Source organism: Neopsephotus bourkii, unplaced genomic scaffold, assembly GCF_033783945.1.
Source record: "Neopsephotus bourkii isolate Nb327-2 ecotype Australia unplaced genomic scaffold, CSIRO-AGI_Nbou_v1 NB_1183, whole genome shotgun sequence".
Taxonomy (NCBI): domain Eukaryota; kingdom Metazoa; phylum Chordata; class Aves; order Psittaciformes; family Psittacidae; genus Neopsephotus; species Neopsephotus bourkii.
This window is the reverse complement of record NW_026901668.1, coordinates 3,600,004-3,615,916: the sequence shown is the minus strand read 5'-3', so window position 1 is coordinate 3,615,916 and position 15,913 is coordinate 3,600,004. Positions and strand designations below refer to the sequence as shown.

Sequence of the window (15,913 nt, the reverse complement as noted above, 5' to 3'; positions counted from 1 at the left end):
GCCAACCACCAGCTGAAGTCATGAGGGAATCCCTCTTTGTCATACCGCTATCAGGACCATTGCTGGATTCCTGTGCCTTGAAACACTGCTACTGCTGGGTGGTCTTGGGCTGGTGCATGTGGGTCAGTGCATTTGTGGAGCAGGGAATGGAGCAGAAGACCTGCAAGTGCAGGGGTGGGTGCTGCCAGTGTGGCCCTGACTAGTGATGCTACCATCTTTCTTCAAAGTGCCTGGAGCTGAGAGCACACGCATGGAATGAGCAGCTGCATTTAAGCTGTTCCAACACCACATGCATGGTGGGAAAATACTTGTGATTTCTGTTTTAGGAAGATCGATCATTTTCTTGCGCTCCCACTCAGGGGTTGCTCTGGGACTAACTTGTAGCATTGCTGCTGATAGCAAGGCTCCTCTCTCCTTCTGGAGGCCCTCTGAGGGGAAAGCATGAGCCTTTCCCTAGATGTTCCAAGAAGGTTTTGTCTGTGGTAGGTGTTCTATACCAGCAGCTACCTGCTAAGGTCAGCAGGCGGGGAGAGAAATACCTGCTAATACACAGGGCTGAAGAACCCACACGGGCAACCAGAAGAAGGGAAGGAGAAAGGATCTGAATTTCCTGCACACCCTGCATCTGGTTTAGGAAGCAACAAGTCTTTCAGACCTTAGAGGTTCATGGAATGAAGTCAAAGCTGCTCAGAAACCAATGATCATCCAATCTCTCTGTTAGAAGACTTCTAAGAGTTTCATGGGAAAAGTAGGGATGTCTCTGCCACTGGCAGATGGTAGGATGAAATCCAGGATCCAGAACAGCCCCAGGGTTTGCAGTTGGTGCTAGGCTGGGGTGTGTAATAACTTGGTGTTTAGATAGGAGACATGCGGTCCAAGGACTGTCTGAAAAAAAGGACCTCATGCAAGCACTCTTGGTCATAGGATGGGAAAAAAATGCTGGGAGAGACTACCTTTATAATTTCCTTATGCAGTCTTTCCCAGCACATCAGCCTTGAACTAACTGAAATAATGTGGTAGCCTTGATTTCCACAGCTTTTGATATCCATCATGTAACATGGGCTGGGAAATGACATTTTTTGGCACACTGGCAGTATGATTCTTAACCTGAGAATGCTCTGTACAGATGTTTTCCTTGCTTTCTCTAAAGCAAAGCCAAAGAAGCGGTATGGGATGCTCTGAAAGAGATGCTTAGGAAGACAGATTTGGGGGTTCCCAGCCAGCTCTACCTTGGCTGAGAGCAGCAGGAACTTCCCAGCCCTGGAAGGGCCTTCTTGTCACGGCCTGTTCCCTACAAACACGTTTGAGAGGCAGGATGGGAGCCCCCACCTGCCTCTCTGAGCTGCCTGTATCAAACAGCAAACACAGCCAAACCGCGCTGCAGTCTGGCTGTGCTCTCGCTCAGGGCTAAACACCTTTTGCCAAGTTGCTTTACTGCAGTCTCGCGTCTTTGCTCTACAGAATAGCAGCTCAGAGTTCACAAGTTTTTGCTCTGAGTTTCCCTCTGTGGTAGTTCACTTTGATTTCCTAGCTTTTCTGTTCCTCACTCCAATGTCATTGGAATTCAATAAACGGATAATTCTCTTAATCTCTCAGACTACTTTAGGCACAGACCGTGGATCTGCAGGGATGGCTCCAGCCTCATTGTACTGTGTACACTACTGGTCTGTGAAAGGTATTATCTACTTCTGTTTTGCAACAGAGAGGCATGTTCTTCTGTTACTTATTTCCCACTGCTTGCTAACATCAGCAGTCTGGACAGGGGCAATGTGACAAGCAAGGTATCCTCCTTCAGCCAGCTTGCCTCCAGCTGCATGCTGGAATCAATGAGCACCCAAAGGCCTGTAGCAAGGCTTTCATGGAGTCACCCAAAAGCCACATCCTCACTCCCAGGTTTTAACAAGGCTGGTTATGGAAAACATGTCTGTGATTTCCTCCAAGACTGGCTCTGAAGTGGAGAGCTGGGCACTTCAACAGCAGCATGTTCACCCTGCCACTAGCAGTTTTCTGATGGGCAGCACTCACCCCTGACAGCCAGATCAGAGCTTGCTTTCAGAAGTTCCTTTCAGAAGAGCTTCCTTTCAGAAGTTACTGCTCTATCGACTTTTACTGGCGTAATAAAGACGCAGAGGCCTCAGTTCTTGGTACTTTCTGGTTGTTTAATTCAAATCTTTCTCTCACCTTGACACTTGTGTGCACCTCCAGGGATCACTCACACAGCATGTGTCTCTCCAATTAATGTTAATACCTCTCAGTGTGAAAACTAAGTACTAAAAAGGCGTTGTGACTCAGGTGTGCAGTAACATTTTAAGTCTTCTGCTGCTGATCACTCGGTGTCAAACCTGCTCTTACATTTTCCACTGCCAACTGTGCAGAACAAGTGCAAAATTATCTATTTCCCTAACTCCTCTTTCAGCACCAGGCACGACCAGCTCTGCACTCTGCATTAATCTGCAGTGCTTGCCTCTCCCATCACAACTTAATTCTTTTACCTGAAACCTGATTTAATGCCTCTTTTGTTCCCTGTATTAGTCCAGTTTCTTAATGTGCTGATCTGACTTAGGACTTGCTTACTGTACCCAACTTTGATAATTTACATGCTCATACAAAGATGAATAAAGATCAATATCCTCATTGATTTGCCCTAGGTCATCAGGTAAATAAGTAAGAGAAGAAATTGTGCATCCTACTTCAACTGTAACAGCAGTACAGTTCAAATAACAAAACACCCCTGCAACGATTCTCTAGTAGGAACTCCAAACTCTGCCTGAAATGCTGCTTTTGTTTCACATTTTACTTGTAAAAACCTGTGCACAAATGCTGAAGAGAAGCTGAAGAGAACCCACAACAGGGTTGCTAACAACATTAGCTAAACCTGGTTGGGATACTCTTGTTTTCTCTACATCTCTGAGGTAATAAGATTTGGAAACAGCCCCCATTACCTGGAATGAAGGACAATGATGTTCCAGGTAATGCAGACAGCACTGCTTGTAATCATATTCTCTCATGTGGTTGTCCCAAGAGTAAAATTAATCGGTACCTTCTTGCAACACACTTGCAGGGAACTGCTGATGCAGGAGGAAGTTCCTGTCACAGCTGCCATGGTTCAAGCTAAGAGTGCCTGCAATCCTGCAAATAAACTGAGCAAGCACAAGCATTTCAGTTAGCTTGTGGGGGAGGGTGTAGGGAGTACAAACCCACTAGTCTGTTGTCAGATGCGATACATGTAAAGCTCAGGCCATTTCTTATAGAGTATACAAGGTCTGGATTTGAGAAGGTCTTGCTACCTTCATGGAAGAAGCAGGGCATCAGAACCTGAACAAAGAATCCCTTTTGTCACAGCCAAGCATGTTTATATTACTGGTATCAGAGAAAGTGTTAATGACTTCTAATACAATTTCTTCTTTAGTGAATAAAGCCCACCTGAAGAAATGAGGCAGTAGAAGTCTTATCTAGCATTTAAAGTCTACTTTATAGGAGGGCATGCACCTCAGCTTGAGAAGCAAGGGCCTCAGGTTAAAAACACCACCTAAAGCAGTGTTCCTGCAGCTTGACAAGTATTATTCACAGCACAATGCAAAATTCCTACCAGTCCTCAATCACTGCAGTACTTACTTAGAGTTATTTCAAAACATATTCAAGCAGTAATCCATCAGTTTCTTATTTCCATGAAACAAGTTTCAGAACTGACCACTAGGTGAAGACTCAGGTAGTCAGACAGAGGCTTGTAATATGGAAAGTCACCTCCAGAATTTTTCTGTCCTACACCATTAAAATGTGAAGAGAATACTAGTCATCACAGCAGAAGCAAAGGAGAAGCTTTAGTAAAACTTAACAAATTACTTAATGTATATAGTTACACTGCTGTTATTTAACTTAATAGTTACTCTAACAGAAGAGTTACAACAGAGTCAGCTGTTGCTCCTCAGATCCTGAAAAGCACTTACTGCAGGGGTTTGGTTTGGATCTCCTGCACAGGAGCAACAAACCTGTAACTGGAAATTGACTGTATGTGCTGTATCTAAGTAGGGCAGTTGTGTTACTCTAGTTCTCTTTTGTGAAAGAAGATTGAGGGAGCAAAACTACTGACCCATTTTTCAGGAAGAATGCTCATCCTAGAGTCCTATTCAAAATACAATGTTACTCAAGTGAATAGCTCAACAGTACTCCATGCACTCAAACTGCAGCTTCACAGAACAGTTACTACGCATAGCCCTCAAGCAGTAAGTCCTTATACACATAAACCCATTTTCAAGGGTTGCTGACAACCCCCAGAGAGAAGCTAAAAAGAACTCCATACACACACACAACTTTATTTTAATAAATAAAGTTTTACAGGCTCAGGCTTTTTTCTTTTTTTAATCACATATACAGAACAGAGAAATGCCTGACCAAGTAACATGAATTAAACTACTAACCTTGGAAAGGAATGCATGCCCTCTGTGACAGAAAAGGGATTTCCCACCAGTAGCATAGTAATTTACTTCACAGATTAGACAATTTGAAAGAGATGTGGCCAAAGTGAAGAGAATGACCCTAAATGGACCACTTGTCTTTATACAGCCACAACAGTGCAAGGAAAGCCAAGAGCCCCAAATGCCTCCATTTCCTAGTGTCACTTCTGGATGAATATGTATGTCTTCACATCCTTTTAGCAATACATTCTAACCACAACGAGAGAGGCTAAGCACAGCAGGTATGCAAAATTATTCCATTGAAGAACAGATACTGGATGACACGGTAATGTTATATTTCAAGATTTTAAATTAGCAGATGCTTTTGCATCCCCTTCAGTATGGCAGTGGAACAGATCCCACCTTCTCTCATAGAGGTTTAGTCCAAAAACTTCCTGTTGGCATTAGCACCGAAGAGAGCCACTCTGATTTCTGGCATCATCTGTTGAGAAAGAGTATATCAGTTATACGCAACAGGCAATACAATCACTGTACACATTCCTCATTGCAGGCACTGCAGGATGGCAAGGCTAGGCTTCAAAATTAACAAGTCCATTCATTTGAATTTTCTGAAGTCTTTACCTGATCACACGTTGCCTGCTACACTACAGACTTAAAGGATGGCTTATAGGCATTGGCACAGGCTTCCCACGGAAGCAGTGGAATCACCCTTCCTGGAAGCATTAGGAAAACTTGTAGACTAGGCCCTCAGTGAAAGGAAAGCCATGTTTGTTGTAGAGAAGCACAAACAGTAGGTAACTTGATTCTTTCCATTCAAAAAGAACTTCTTCCTTGTCACCCACATTGAAATCTGATCCCACACACTATTGTGACACATTGAGATTTAATTACAAGACTAAACTAGTTAATCATATCTTGTTCACCTTGGCTGTTAAAGAAACTCACCTGCTGGGCTACAAGGTCCAGCCGACTTTCCAGGGTATTGGAAACCTTAATTCTACCATCACTGTTATAGACTTCAACTCCTCCAGCACTAGAGAGGGAAATAGAAAGTATCTGTGAAATCCATGGAGCATCTCAAAGTCAGAATGTGGCAGAGATACTATCCAAAATCAGCACTTCTAGGCAAGTCAGATATGTAGATAAGATTTTTAATGTTTAAAAAACAATCTTTTTTTGACCATGTCTTAACAGGAATCATCAAAAAGTGATCCAGTGAAGCAGCAGTGCAAAGCACTTTTGGAGTTATCAGGGACCACAGCTACATACAAGGGTCCACATTAGCATGATCTAAATGCAAGCAGACCTATGAAATTTGTCACTTCAGAACAGCTTCAGACTCTGTAATTTATTACTAGTAAACAGCTTTCAGATTTGGGAAGTGAGGAAGAGTGCTAAAAGTATTGTTTGTTGGCCCATACATGAAGATTGCTAACTAGCAGAACATACAGGTTTGTGCCATATTCTTTATCATACTACATGGAAATAGACCCTTGCAGACATAACAGACACAAACCCCATCAAGCGATTATTCTGCAGCACCTTACGGCTCAGTTTGCTTCCTCTTGAGACAAGACTGCACAGCTACATCTGCATTCCCTCTCTTTAAAAGACCAATGGTTAAGTTTCTACATAGTTATTCTCTAATCCAGTACTGTGAACCAGGCTGGAGGTTGCACAAAACTTTTATTGACATTTTTAATTGAGACAGTGCTTGGCTGGAGGAAACTGCAGTCTGGGCTTGATTAACACAAAGAAGTGCCAAATTCCTCCAGAACACCAGCAGACACACTGTGAGGATATTCCATACGTAATTTTCTGAGGCTGTTCTAGTAGAGCTATGGCTTGAAAAGTCGCATGAACTTAGTGCTCTGTATAAAAGGCTCCCATTTTCCTTACATATCCTCTGGCAGGAAGTTGTCTTGGTCAATGTGAACATCCACATCCCTTTTCGTGGCATTTTTGTAGATGGGAATGCTCTTCTGTACAGCACTCTAGGATACAAGATAAATCTCCAATTAGCACTGACAAATGCTAGCACACTACTTGGGTTCGGCCACTCAATCATCTGTAGTAATAAAATTAAGGGACTGAGGCTTTTTTTTTAATTAAGCAAATGTATTTCGGTATGGCTTTTGAGCCAAACCCAATTATTATTCTTAATGTTGTGGCATTGTCTAAAGGTTCCTAGGTAATATCCAAGCAAATGATCCCCAACTTGAAAAGCACACTTGTTCTCTTGCACTGTATCTGCAGCAGAAGTGCAGCAAGCCAAGCTTGTTTTCATGTCACCCAGATACGATCTGAGCAGCAAGTATTCGCAGTGCACATTCAGCCTTTGTGAGCAGGATACTGTCAAACTAGCCTAAGTGTCTTACCTTAACCATAGAGAGATCCTGTTTCCTGCACCGAACAACTAATCTGGACTCAAGCAGCTGGTAGAATCCCTGCACAAGATAACCATTACAGTGTCAGAAAAATCAACATTTTAATTGTCTTAAAATTATTCAAAACCAAGAAAGGAATGAAGCTGATCAATTTGAAATCCAAAACCTGACAATACTAGCCTCTTTGCCTGCAAGTTCACTTCATGCAGACATTCTGAGAAAACAGCACCCATACTGGGAAAGAGAGATTCTTTCAACAACTATGGATTATGTGTTTCTTTGTTGGCCTCATGTTTGGAACTCAAGTGGAACTAAACATACGTATCATAGGATTGAGATGCCCAGATAATGTACATAAGGATCACTGCTGTTCAGTAGACTGAGCACGTAGCCAAGTTGATGTTCTATGCAGCTCTTGGAGAAGACGTAGTAGTTTCAAATGCCTGTTCTAAGAACTCCTGCTTTGCAATTCCTGTAGTATTACATGAGTATAGAAGAGGTTTAGTTCCAACTAGAAGAAACCTGCAATGACCACCTAGTCCAACTGTGACTACTTGTGACTACAGATCCCTCACTGGATCAAATATAATCAGCCAAGACAGATGTGGCCAGCTTGCAAAAGTGACACATGTTTGTTTGATGTACAGCAATACCAAACCTAAGTGTGGCAAAGAAACAACTGAACTGGAAGCACAAGATAGTAGGAAACACTGTTAAGAAATGGCATCAAACTGTGGACAGGAGAGCTCCCAGATGGATTTTGAGTTTATAGCAACAGGACGACTTCATACCAGAGGGTGGCACCAGTGGCCGTACAATCGACCCTGGCAAATGCTCACAGGACTTTTAGCAGTTAATTTCTTGGGCTCGAGGATAGTATTCTAGGTAAGCAAAGTTTTGACTTCTGTCTGTATGTCTGACACAGGCACACGCCATTCCACAGGAAATGTGTCAAAGACAGGACTTATAAGTTACAAATGCCAAAAAGATTTTAAAAGTGGATAAATATTGACTTCTAGGTTTGGAGAAACAGCTTTTGCCAAAGTGCATTTGATTCAGTGACTTACTACAGAAGCTTAAAGTGTGCATCCTAAAAGTGCATGTTATAATATATGTGTGCACATCTACAATTATTCTTATAATGGAACTGCTTCTTGGTATAGCAGGTTTTACACCTCAAAACAAGCTGCAACCTTATCTGTTCAGAATCCAAGATTCAAAGATATAGAAGTGATGTTTAAAACTCAAAAGATCACCCAGCAACATTTGATCTAGATTCCACCACAACAGTTAACTTCCAGTGGGTTCTTTCTGAAGACAGACACCTATGAGGATGCAATAATCTATTTTTTACAATTTAAATATTTACCTGTAGAACTAGTCCGTCCAGCAGTGTCTGGTACCTGGCAGTATCCTTTACCACCTTGGCAAGTCTCTGCTTGGCCTCATTCAGCAAATCCTACATTCAAAGAAATCAGATCAGCAGAGCCCATCTGTTTGGCATTTGGTTTCATGCCTACCAACTTTCTGTACTCCTATTATAGCTATCACACCCTGCCAACACGTAAATGTACACTCCAGCTGGTGTTCATCCAAGCTAGACCTTCATCTCTGTGCATGGCACAATATCCTTTCCAAACAGTTCCCTTCTCCCTGCACTGATCCAAACCCATTATAACCTGACAATAATTCCTTTTTCATTAAAAAAGGAGAACTCTGTAGTAAAAGGATAATATTAATTCAAACTAAATATGCTGTAAATCATTGCCTAATGTAAACTACTCAAATTACCCAAATAAGATTATTTCTGCTTTGTGGTCTAGCAAGGAAATTTAATCTATGTTTCTATCAGGAAATATTCAGGTTAGATTTTTTTCATTGTAAGTAAATGCAAGTTAAAATTTAAAAGCAAGAGCTTATTTTTAATTTTCAGTAGCTGGTTTTGATTATTTTTATTCAGCAAATCAGTATCAGATGGGATTGAATTTTTAAGAAATTTGAGTCAACTCAAGCACAACTCCTTGAAGTAAACCATCAGATAAAGAAATTGTATGATTTGGTATAAACCTTTCTTTACTGTCCTGCCTCAGTGTTTCAAAGAAGAGTGCATGTGAACACAATCGATGCTAGGATACAAGACTATCACAATTTAATGTCAAACCTAGAAACCTAGTTATACTGTCCACCCTAGAGTAAACAGCATTTCTGGAACTTCTCATCTCTCTTGTTCACGGAAGAGGCCAAAGATGTGATAAGGGAAAAAAGAGCTAGCAGCATGTGACTTTAAATGTTTTAAAATGAGGAAGAGTGTTATGCATTACTCAGAAGCATGAGGTTGAGTCAGCAGATAAATGAGGAAGACTCATCCGCAGAGACTATCACAATAGAATTAGCTCTTCAGCACCCACCTTCCTCCCATCTGTGAATACAATCTAAAGTTTGAAACTAGGTTTAAAGAATCAGTAAACTGGTGACTTTCTTCTGCTAGCTCCCTTTTTCATAGTAGCATTAACTTTTAACAGTAGCTGAGTTTTTACTTCTACAGGTCTCACAGCTTTTCCAATAGCTCAACAGCACCATCTAGCAGAGTATGGAACACTCAACTGCTTCTGAGATGGAGTAAGAGATAATAGGAAAATTGCAAGCTGTATAATGAGCAGAATACACTACACCTGGTATAAGACAAACATAGTAAGCTTGAACTAAGACTGCATGTAGCTTGTTCCGATAAATGATACTCACCCTATACATCAACACATAGATAGGTCACCTACTAGAGCAAGCAACAAACCTTTCCAGGTACTAGGGGTCACCAAAGGAGGCAGAAAAATCCAGTTAGTGGTGTTTTAAGCCTACTTGCCAGCTTTAATGCATAATTGTTGCTCCAGGCAAACAGAACTTCAAACTGTGCAAGAGAGAGTTCCTCCTCTTTAAAGAAACAAGCTATTGTCCAAAAGATAGATACAACACTGCCTGCAATATTCCTGGCAGAAAAGTGTACTTCCCTAAAAGAGCAGATAATAGAAACTGTGAAAATAAACTGAAGCAGATTATCAAAGCTGGACTAAATCTTTAATAACTTTCCAGAGCAGTTGGGAAAGCCATTTTTGTATGTTTTATATGACATCACTCATTTACAAATCATATTTTTCTTCAGAGAATGGTTAAAAACATTTCCTAACAAATGGTAGAAACAAAAGCTCTGTTGTCTTTACTACAGAGATACTCACTGTGATAAGGTCATCCCTTGCCTTGAGGACCTTCAGTCTTGCTTGATTCATCAGGTTGGACATCTGACTGCAAGTTGCAGATAAAGCTGAATCAATCCACCAGACTCTGACAGAACTGCAACATTTAACTGTATACCTCATATTTAAAGTTAACAGTAGTACACAGAACAGCAAAGCCTGTTAACTTGTTTGAATTTGTTTCTGAACTTGGACAAATGACTTGCAGAACCTTGTCTTTCAGTAAAGGCCCACCAGAACTAAACCTGACATGATTATTTGTCACAGAATAACAGACCAGAGTAGAGTTCTAGACATTAACTACATAAAGAAGTATGAAAGGTTCTTTCACCATGCTTACTAACCGTTATAGTATTGTAGCTCACCTTTGACAATTTATCCTCAGGAAAACCAAGAAACTCATAATTAGAAATACATATATTAGCTACAATTTGCCCATTTGCCAGGGAAAAGCACTTTGTATAAAATAAGCAATAAAATGAGAGCTCAGGCTCTGAAGTCAGTCATTTAACCTAAGAGCTTACATTTTCTTCTGCTGTTCAATTTGTTTCTCCTTCTTTTCATAATACTCCATGATTTTCAGCCTCTGCGTCTGAACAAGGCGACCCTTCTCAATGTTGAATTCTTCTTCTGCCTATAGGAAAAATGAAACAACTGAGTGGAAATTGATTCCATGGGTTGAAAAAGACAGAATCAAAATGAAACACCCATGCTTTCATAGCACATTCATAGGTAAACTAGTATGATACAATTTATGGTTCTATGTACAGAAAACATTTCAATCACTACTCAAGTGAAAGGAAGTACAGGATGTGTTCTGCTACACTAGAACCTTCTAACTAATATACAGCTTATTTTATCATTTGATTGATGCACATTGCTTTGCAGTATTGATTCCTCAGGCAAAAAATTACAAAATTTATACATGTATATTGTTAAACAAAACTCATTTTATCTGAGCTTTAGGTCTGACTTGTTTTTGTAGAATTGATCTCTCTTCCAGCTACACTAGATTCTACCTAAAACAAGCAATCCAGCTGTCAGTGTCCAGAAACTTAATGACTTTGAGCAAGTCCTACATGAGGAGAGTGACAGGATAGCTACTACACTTTACAAAGCCTATCCAGGCAGCATGTGAAAAGATTTTCCTATATATACCTGAGAATCCAATCTCAACTTCTAACTTCTATTTGCGTATCCCCAGAAACACCTGCTCTAGTACTGATTAAATATTTATATAGATTTAAATGTTTAAGGAAGATTAAATATTATCAGTAAAACATATGCTGAGTCCAATACCAACAAGGTATTGCAGTGCTGGTATAGTGCAGATTGTTACAGTTGTAAAGCACCATTAATCTTCCTTTATTAAACATCTGTATTTACCAGGTTAATGGTAAACTTAGTCTCCTGTGGCTTAACCTAAGTGAAGAATTCTGCAAGTAATTCAGCTCATGCCTTAAACATAAATTTATATGTTTTGGTTCCCCAGGATACCTCTAAATCACATCTAGAATTAAGTCTGCATGTGGCAACATAGGTTTAGGCATGAACCTGCTTACAAACAAACCTCCACCACCATAATTCAACCAGTTTAACTCATTTTTTATCATTTTGGTACATACATGAATGCTTGTGTAAGATTAGTGCTTTCATTTCCTACTTACGTTTCTGCCTGACATGCTATGGAAGTCATAAAATTAAAATTAAACTTTCAGGTAACAGCTTGTTATGACAAACCTTAGCAGAATTCATCATTATGCAGAGAACTCCTTTAATCCTCAGTGATGTCAAGTTATATATAGGAGGTGGGGAAGGTGTTCCACTTAATCCAGTCTATTCATATTACCACTCAGCTCTCCAGATTGCTAAAAAATGAATGAGTGAACTTGCATATGAATAAATTTATATTTAAGAACCACTAAGAAAACTTTAACTCCAACTTGTTTTCATTTGTCAAAAGCTGACAAATATTAACTTTATTTCGCAGCATCCTTTTTTTGCTGTGTAATAACTAAACACGAAGTAAGCTGTAACTCACAGAAGCATTCTAGGACTGCTCTGACTACAACTATCAAAACAGGATGTCAGATGAAGTTTTCTTTTTGCACTTACTGACAATGAACTCCCATTTTTACCTTTGCATCTATTTCTTCAGCCTTTTCATTGGCTTCCTGCTCAATGAAAGCCATCATATGCTTGATCTGTAACAACAGAGAGAAAAGAAAATATTTCCTGTTGGAAAGGACTTTGATGAGAGCAAGTGTATGCATTCCTCATTTGACAGGCCCCTTTATAAGCATTTACTAATTCATATAAAGTTTTTCAACAAAATTAAATTGAGCATACAGGTAAAAGAGTCAATTCATTTTACCACAGACTACAAGAAAACTAAAATAATTCTACATAATGATGTTTCATTGGCTGTCATTAGAATGTACATTAGATATGCAACTAGGCAAAAAAGATTCCAAAGAAAACCAAACCCCAAAAGTAAATGTCTATAAATGTGAAGCTGAGTATTTTCATTCTTCACTAGTGAGAACAACTTCCTCCCTCTCTCACAATTAGTGAAAAAAAAACCACCCCATAATCCAAAAAAACCCACCTTCCTCACAGTGCAATTACTCTGTTTGTTAAGACATTTACACGAAACATGAAAATTAATGTTGAGTGCCTGCTCTAAATCAGGCATAGATGGTATCTGAATGAACCTAGGCCTTCCACAGCACATGACTGGTGAAGCAAAGGACTACTGGCCACGCTGGTCAGATCTGCACAAGCAGAAGTTATGAAGCCACTCAAAATGGCTTCATAAAGTAGCTGCCTAGTGGTTTGGAGAAGCTGGGGAGCAGCAATAGGTGGCCAAGATCACATCAAGAACTTCACATATTTCTTCAGAGCCTGGTATGCACCAATACATTGTAATCAAAGAACCTTTTTTAAAAGCGCCTCAAAACACTATAAAGCATAGGTCTCACAGTTTAAAGACATGGAAGGGAATTATACAAAGTTCTGATTATTTATCACATGCCTTTCTGTGATCAGACATAAGTTTAGGTTCACATTTGGGGCAAGACAGTAAGGACTTGTGCCCAACCAAACTGTAACTTTAAACAGGCATAGGCCCTTACAAGGGCAGATGGAGTGGACCATGTACCTGAGCAGACCACAAAAACCTAATGACTTTCTCCTTGCAAAAGTGATGACACACATTCCGCAGACAATCTTGTCTGAATACACTTGCACAAAAGACTCTATTTATATAATCTCGTGTTAAAATGATACATTTTAAAGAACTAAGAAAGGTGTCAATAGGAAAACTGGCCAATGTGGAGGACAGCTCTATGTCCTTATGGATGAAAAACCAGAAGTGAACAGACAAGTGGCAGATCTTAAGCATGTGCAGTGGAAGAAGTGAACAATAATATCCACATCCTCAAAATGAAATCAGCAATTTTTCTTTTCATTCCAGTTTGCAACACTTCCCAGTTCATGCCCACCTACAGTGCCACTTTCCTACCCTGCTCACCTGATTAGACAACTGGTTAAACCAAGCTTTAGCCCTACCAGCATTTCAGAAAGGACAGGAGGTGCATACAAAATAAGGAAACTATTTTGCTGAATACTGTTGAAGGTAACTAAGAACTTCTGGACAGGAGTAATAAGCCTTACATTACTGAGTCACTTCCTCCAGTTTGGTTTGGTTTCTGAATTTTAGAAATGTACTTTAAACAATTCTGGGAGTTCAGGAAACATCCCCTGCATAATGAAGAGGAATAAGATGGAAGCAAGCTAATAAGGCATCCACTTCCCCCAGTCAGAGAAGACGGAACAGGGTTATTTCCTTCAAAATCTGTTGTACTGAAATCCCTTCGAATTAAAAATCCCTATAGAATTAAAAGAGATCCTAAGTGAGACTTTCACACTTATAAATAGGATTAGTTTTAACAATACTGACAAAAATATGTATTTTTAATTTTAAATGAAGTTAATAACTTTACCATAGTAGTATTTCCTCCAGAAAGGAAGAGTGGATTTTTCCCATGAGTAGTACCATGACCATTCTTTCCATGGGAAGTTCCAGATGTTAGACTAACTTTAGCCAAAAGTGACTAGCCAGGCTAGACAGAACAATCTATTAAACACCTTTGACAGAATAAAGCAAGCAAGTCTGTCAATGGGAAAAATTCTTCTCTAATTCATCTCTGACTCGTAACTAGTGATGATTTTCAAAGTGAAAATGACTGTAAACACCCTGGAACCAGTTGGCAAGTTCACACCAGATGTGTACGCATGCAGAATTGTCATGCCATCAGCAGCATTCTCTTTTCCAGTTTACAGAATCACCCTAGGCTCTGGAGTATAAAACAATAGGAAAGTTGCAGATGTGAAATGCTATTAACATTGTCTGTTTAGTATATCAACAGATCCTAAACTAACCTCTGAAGTTCAGGCCTGTGGTGGCTGAGCAAGACCACTCCAACATCAGCTTTATTTGTATTATCTCCATGAAATAACCAAACAAGCTTTGCAGATAAAAGGCAACAGAATGTAACATTACAGTTCCCCTTTTGGAGAGAGGCAACCTACTGATTTTACTTTCAATGTGATGCTTCCTTGCCAAGAGACTATGTTTACTAAATGAGAAAGTGAGACGCAAAGCACTTCTGATGCAAAGGACAAAGAGAACTTGGCTGATCTGCTCATCACCTGTAGGAAACTCCACAGACCAGTGCTGACTGGATCTGTGCAGTCTTTAACATGGCACACCATTTTCAACCCAGCTCAAAGCAGCTTTTTAGGCAAGGCCAGTGTTTACTGTCAATAAGGACAAAGTGTCCTGCCTCAGGAGGAAGTGTCCACAGTCACAGCTGTAAGTTTGCACTGCAAGGGAAGCCCATATTGCACTACTTTGTTCAGGATGTAAAAGTGAAAAGCCTACCCTAACCTAAGTTACAGATAATTAGATGCAATACAGCTGTAAGAAAAAAAAGAGATGGAAAGTCCTAAGGAAGCAATATCTAAAGAGACAGTAGTTATCAAAGACAACGTATTTATCTGTCACAGAGTGCAATTAAACACTGTAGATGGCATAAAGGCTACTCATGATCCCTTCCATTGTAAACTGGCATAATGTGTCATGAAAATGTTCCACCGAAGTTCCCCAATGGGTGGCAAATTAATCCTGCCAGGGAAAAATTCACTTTCTTCAGAGACTTCTCTTTCTCACTGAGATTCCCAGACAAGGTCTTTCCCCTTCACCATCCCCTGCCAGTGTTCCACCCGCAGAGCAGGAGTCTCCATTCCACAACGAAAACGCAAACGGGCCGCAGCCGGTCCTGCTGTTGCAAGGTTCAGAGCTGTCACTACCCCACCCGCTCCGACTCTCTCTCCCTTACAGACTGCCCTTCAGCCTTAACCCCACACCTAGCACGGCCTCAGGACAAGAAAGCGCCTGTCCAGCCCTCGGTGACCCCCTTCTAGCTCTGGGTCGGCCCCGTCAGCTCCCCTCGGCCGGCTCGAGGGCAGTGTGGAGGAGACAGGCCTGGCCCCCGCTCGGAGCTGAGCCCACGGGCCTACCTGCTTCTGGACGTCGGCATCGCTAAGCGCCATGGTGGCGGCGGTGGTGGTGGTGACAGGACTCGAGCGAAGGTAGCTGAGGCCCTCGGCGACCGCGAGAGGAATCAAATCCGGTTCGGGTCACAGCCTGCGCTGCAGTCGCTGTGTCACACGACCCCGCCCACTTGCTCCTCCTAGCCAATAGAAACCTGAGCTCTGGCTGGCGTCACGGGGTGCTATACTGCCATCTAGTGGTGGGGACAGGACTTGCTTTAGCGCCCTTCATGAGGGGCGGGGGGGA

At 40.9% G+C, this 15,913-nt stretch overlaps 1 protein-coding gene across 1 annotated transcript; it reads right to left on the bottom strand.

Moving 5' to 3' along the window:
• Nucleotides 1-4,293: 4,293 nt before the first annotated feature.
• ATP6V1E1 (ATPase H+ transporting V1 subunit E1) lies at nucleotides 4,294-15,780 on the bottom strand. The gene is made up of 9 exons (XM_061363985.1): nucleotides 15,634-15,780; nucleotides 12,189-12,254; nucleotides 10,575-10,684; nucleotides 10,033-10,099; nucleotides 8,172-8,261; nucleotides 6,794-6,862; nucleotides 6,315-6,409; nucleotides 5,361-5,448; nucleotides 4,294-4,896 (listed from the first exon to the last, which is right to left on the bottom strand). Exons 1-9 carry the CDS (start codon nucleotides 15,664-15,666, stop codon nucleotides 4,834-4,836), a joined length of 681 nt encoding a protein of 226 aa, XP_061219969.1. The 5' UTR covers nucleotides 15,667-15,780; the 3' UTR covers nucleotides 4,294-4,833.
• Between the last annotated feature and the right edge of the window lie 133 nt (nucleotides 15,781-15,913).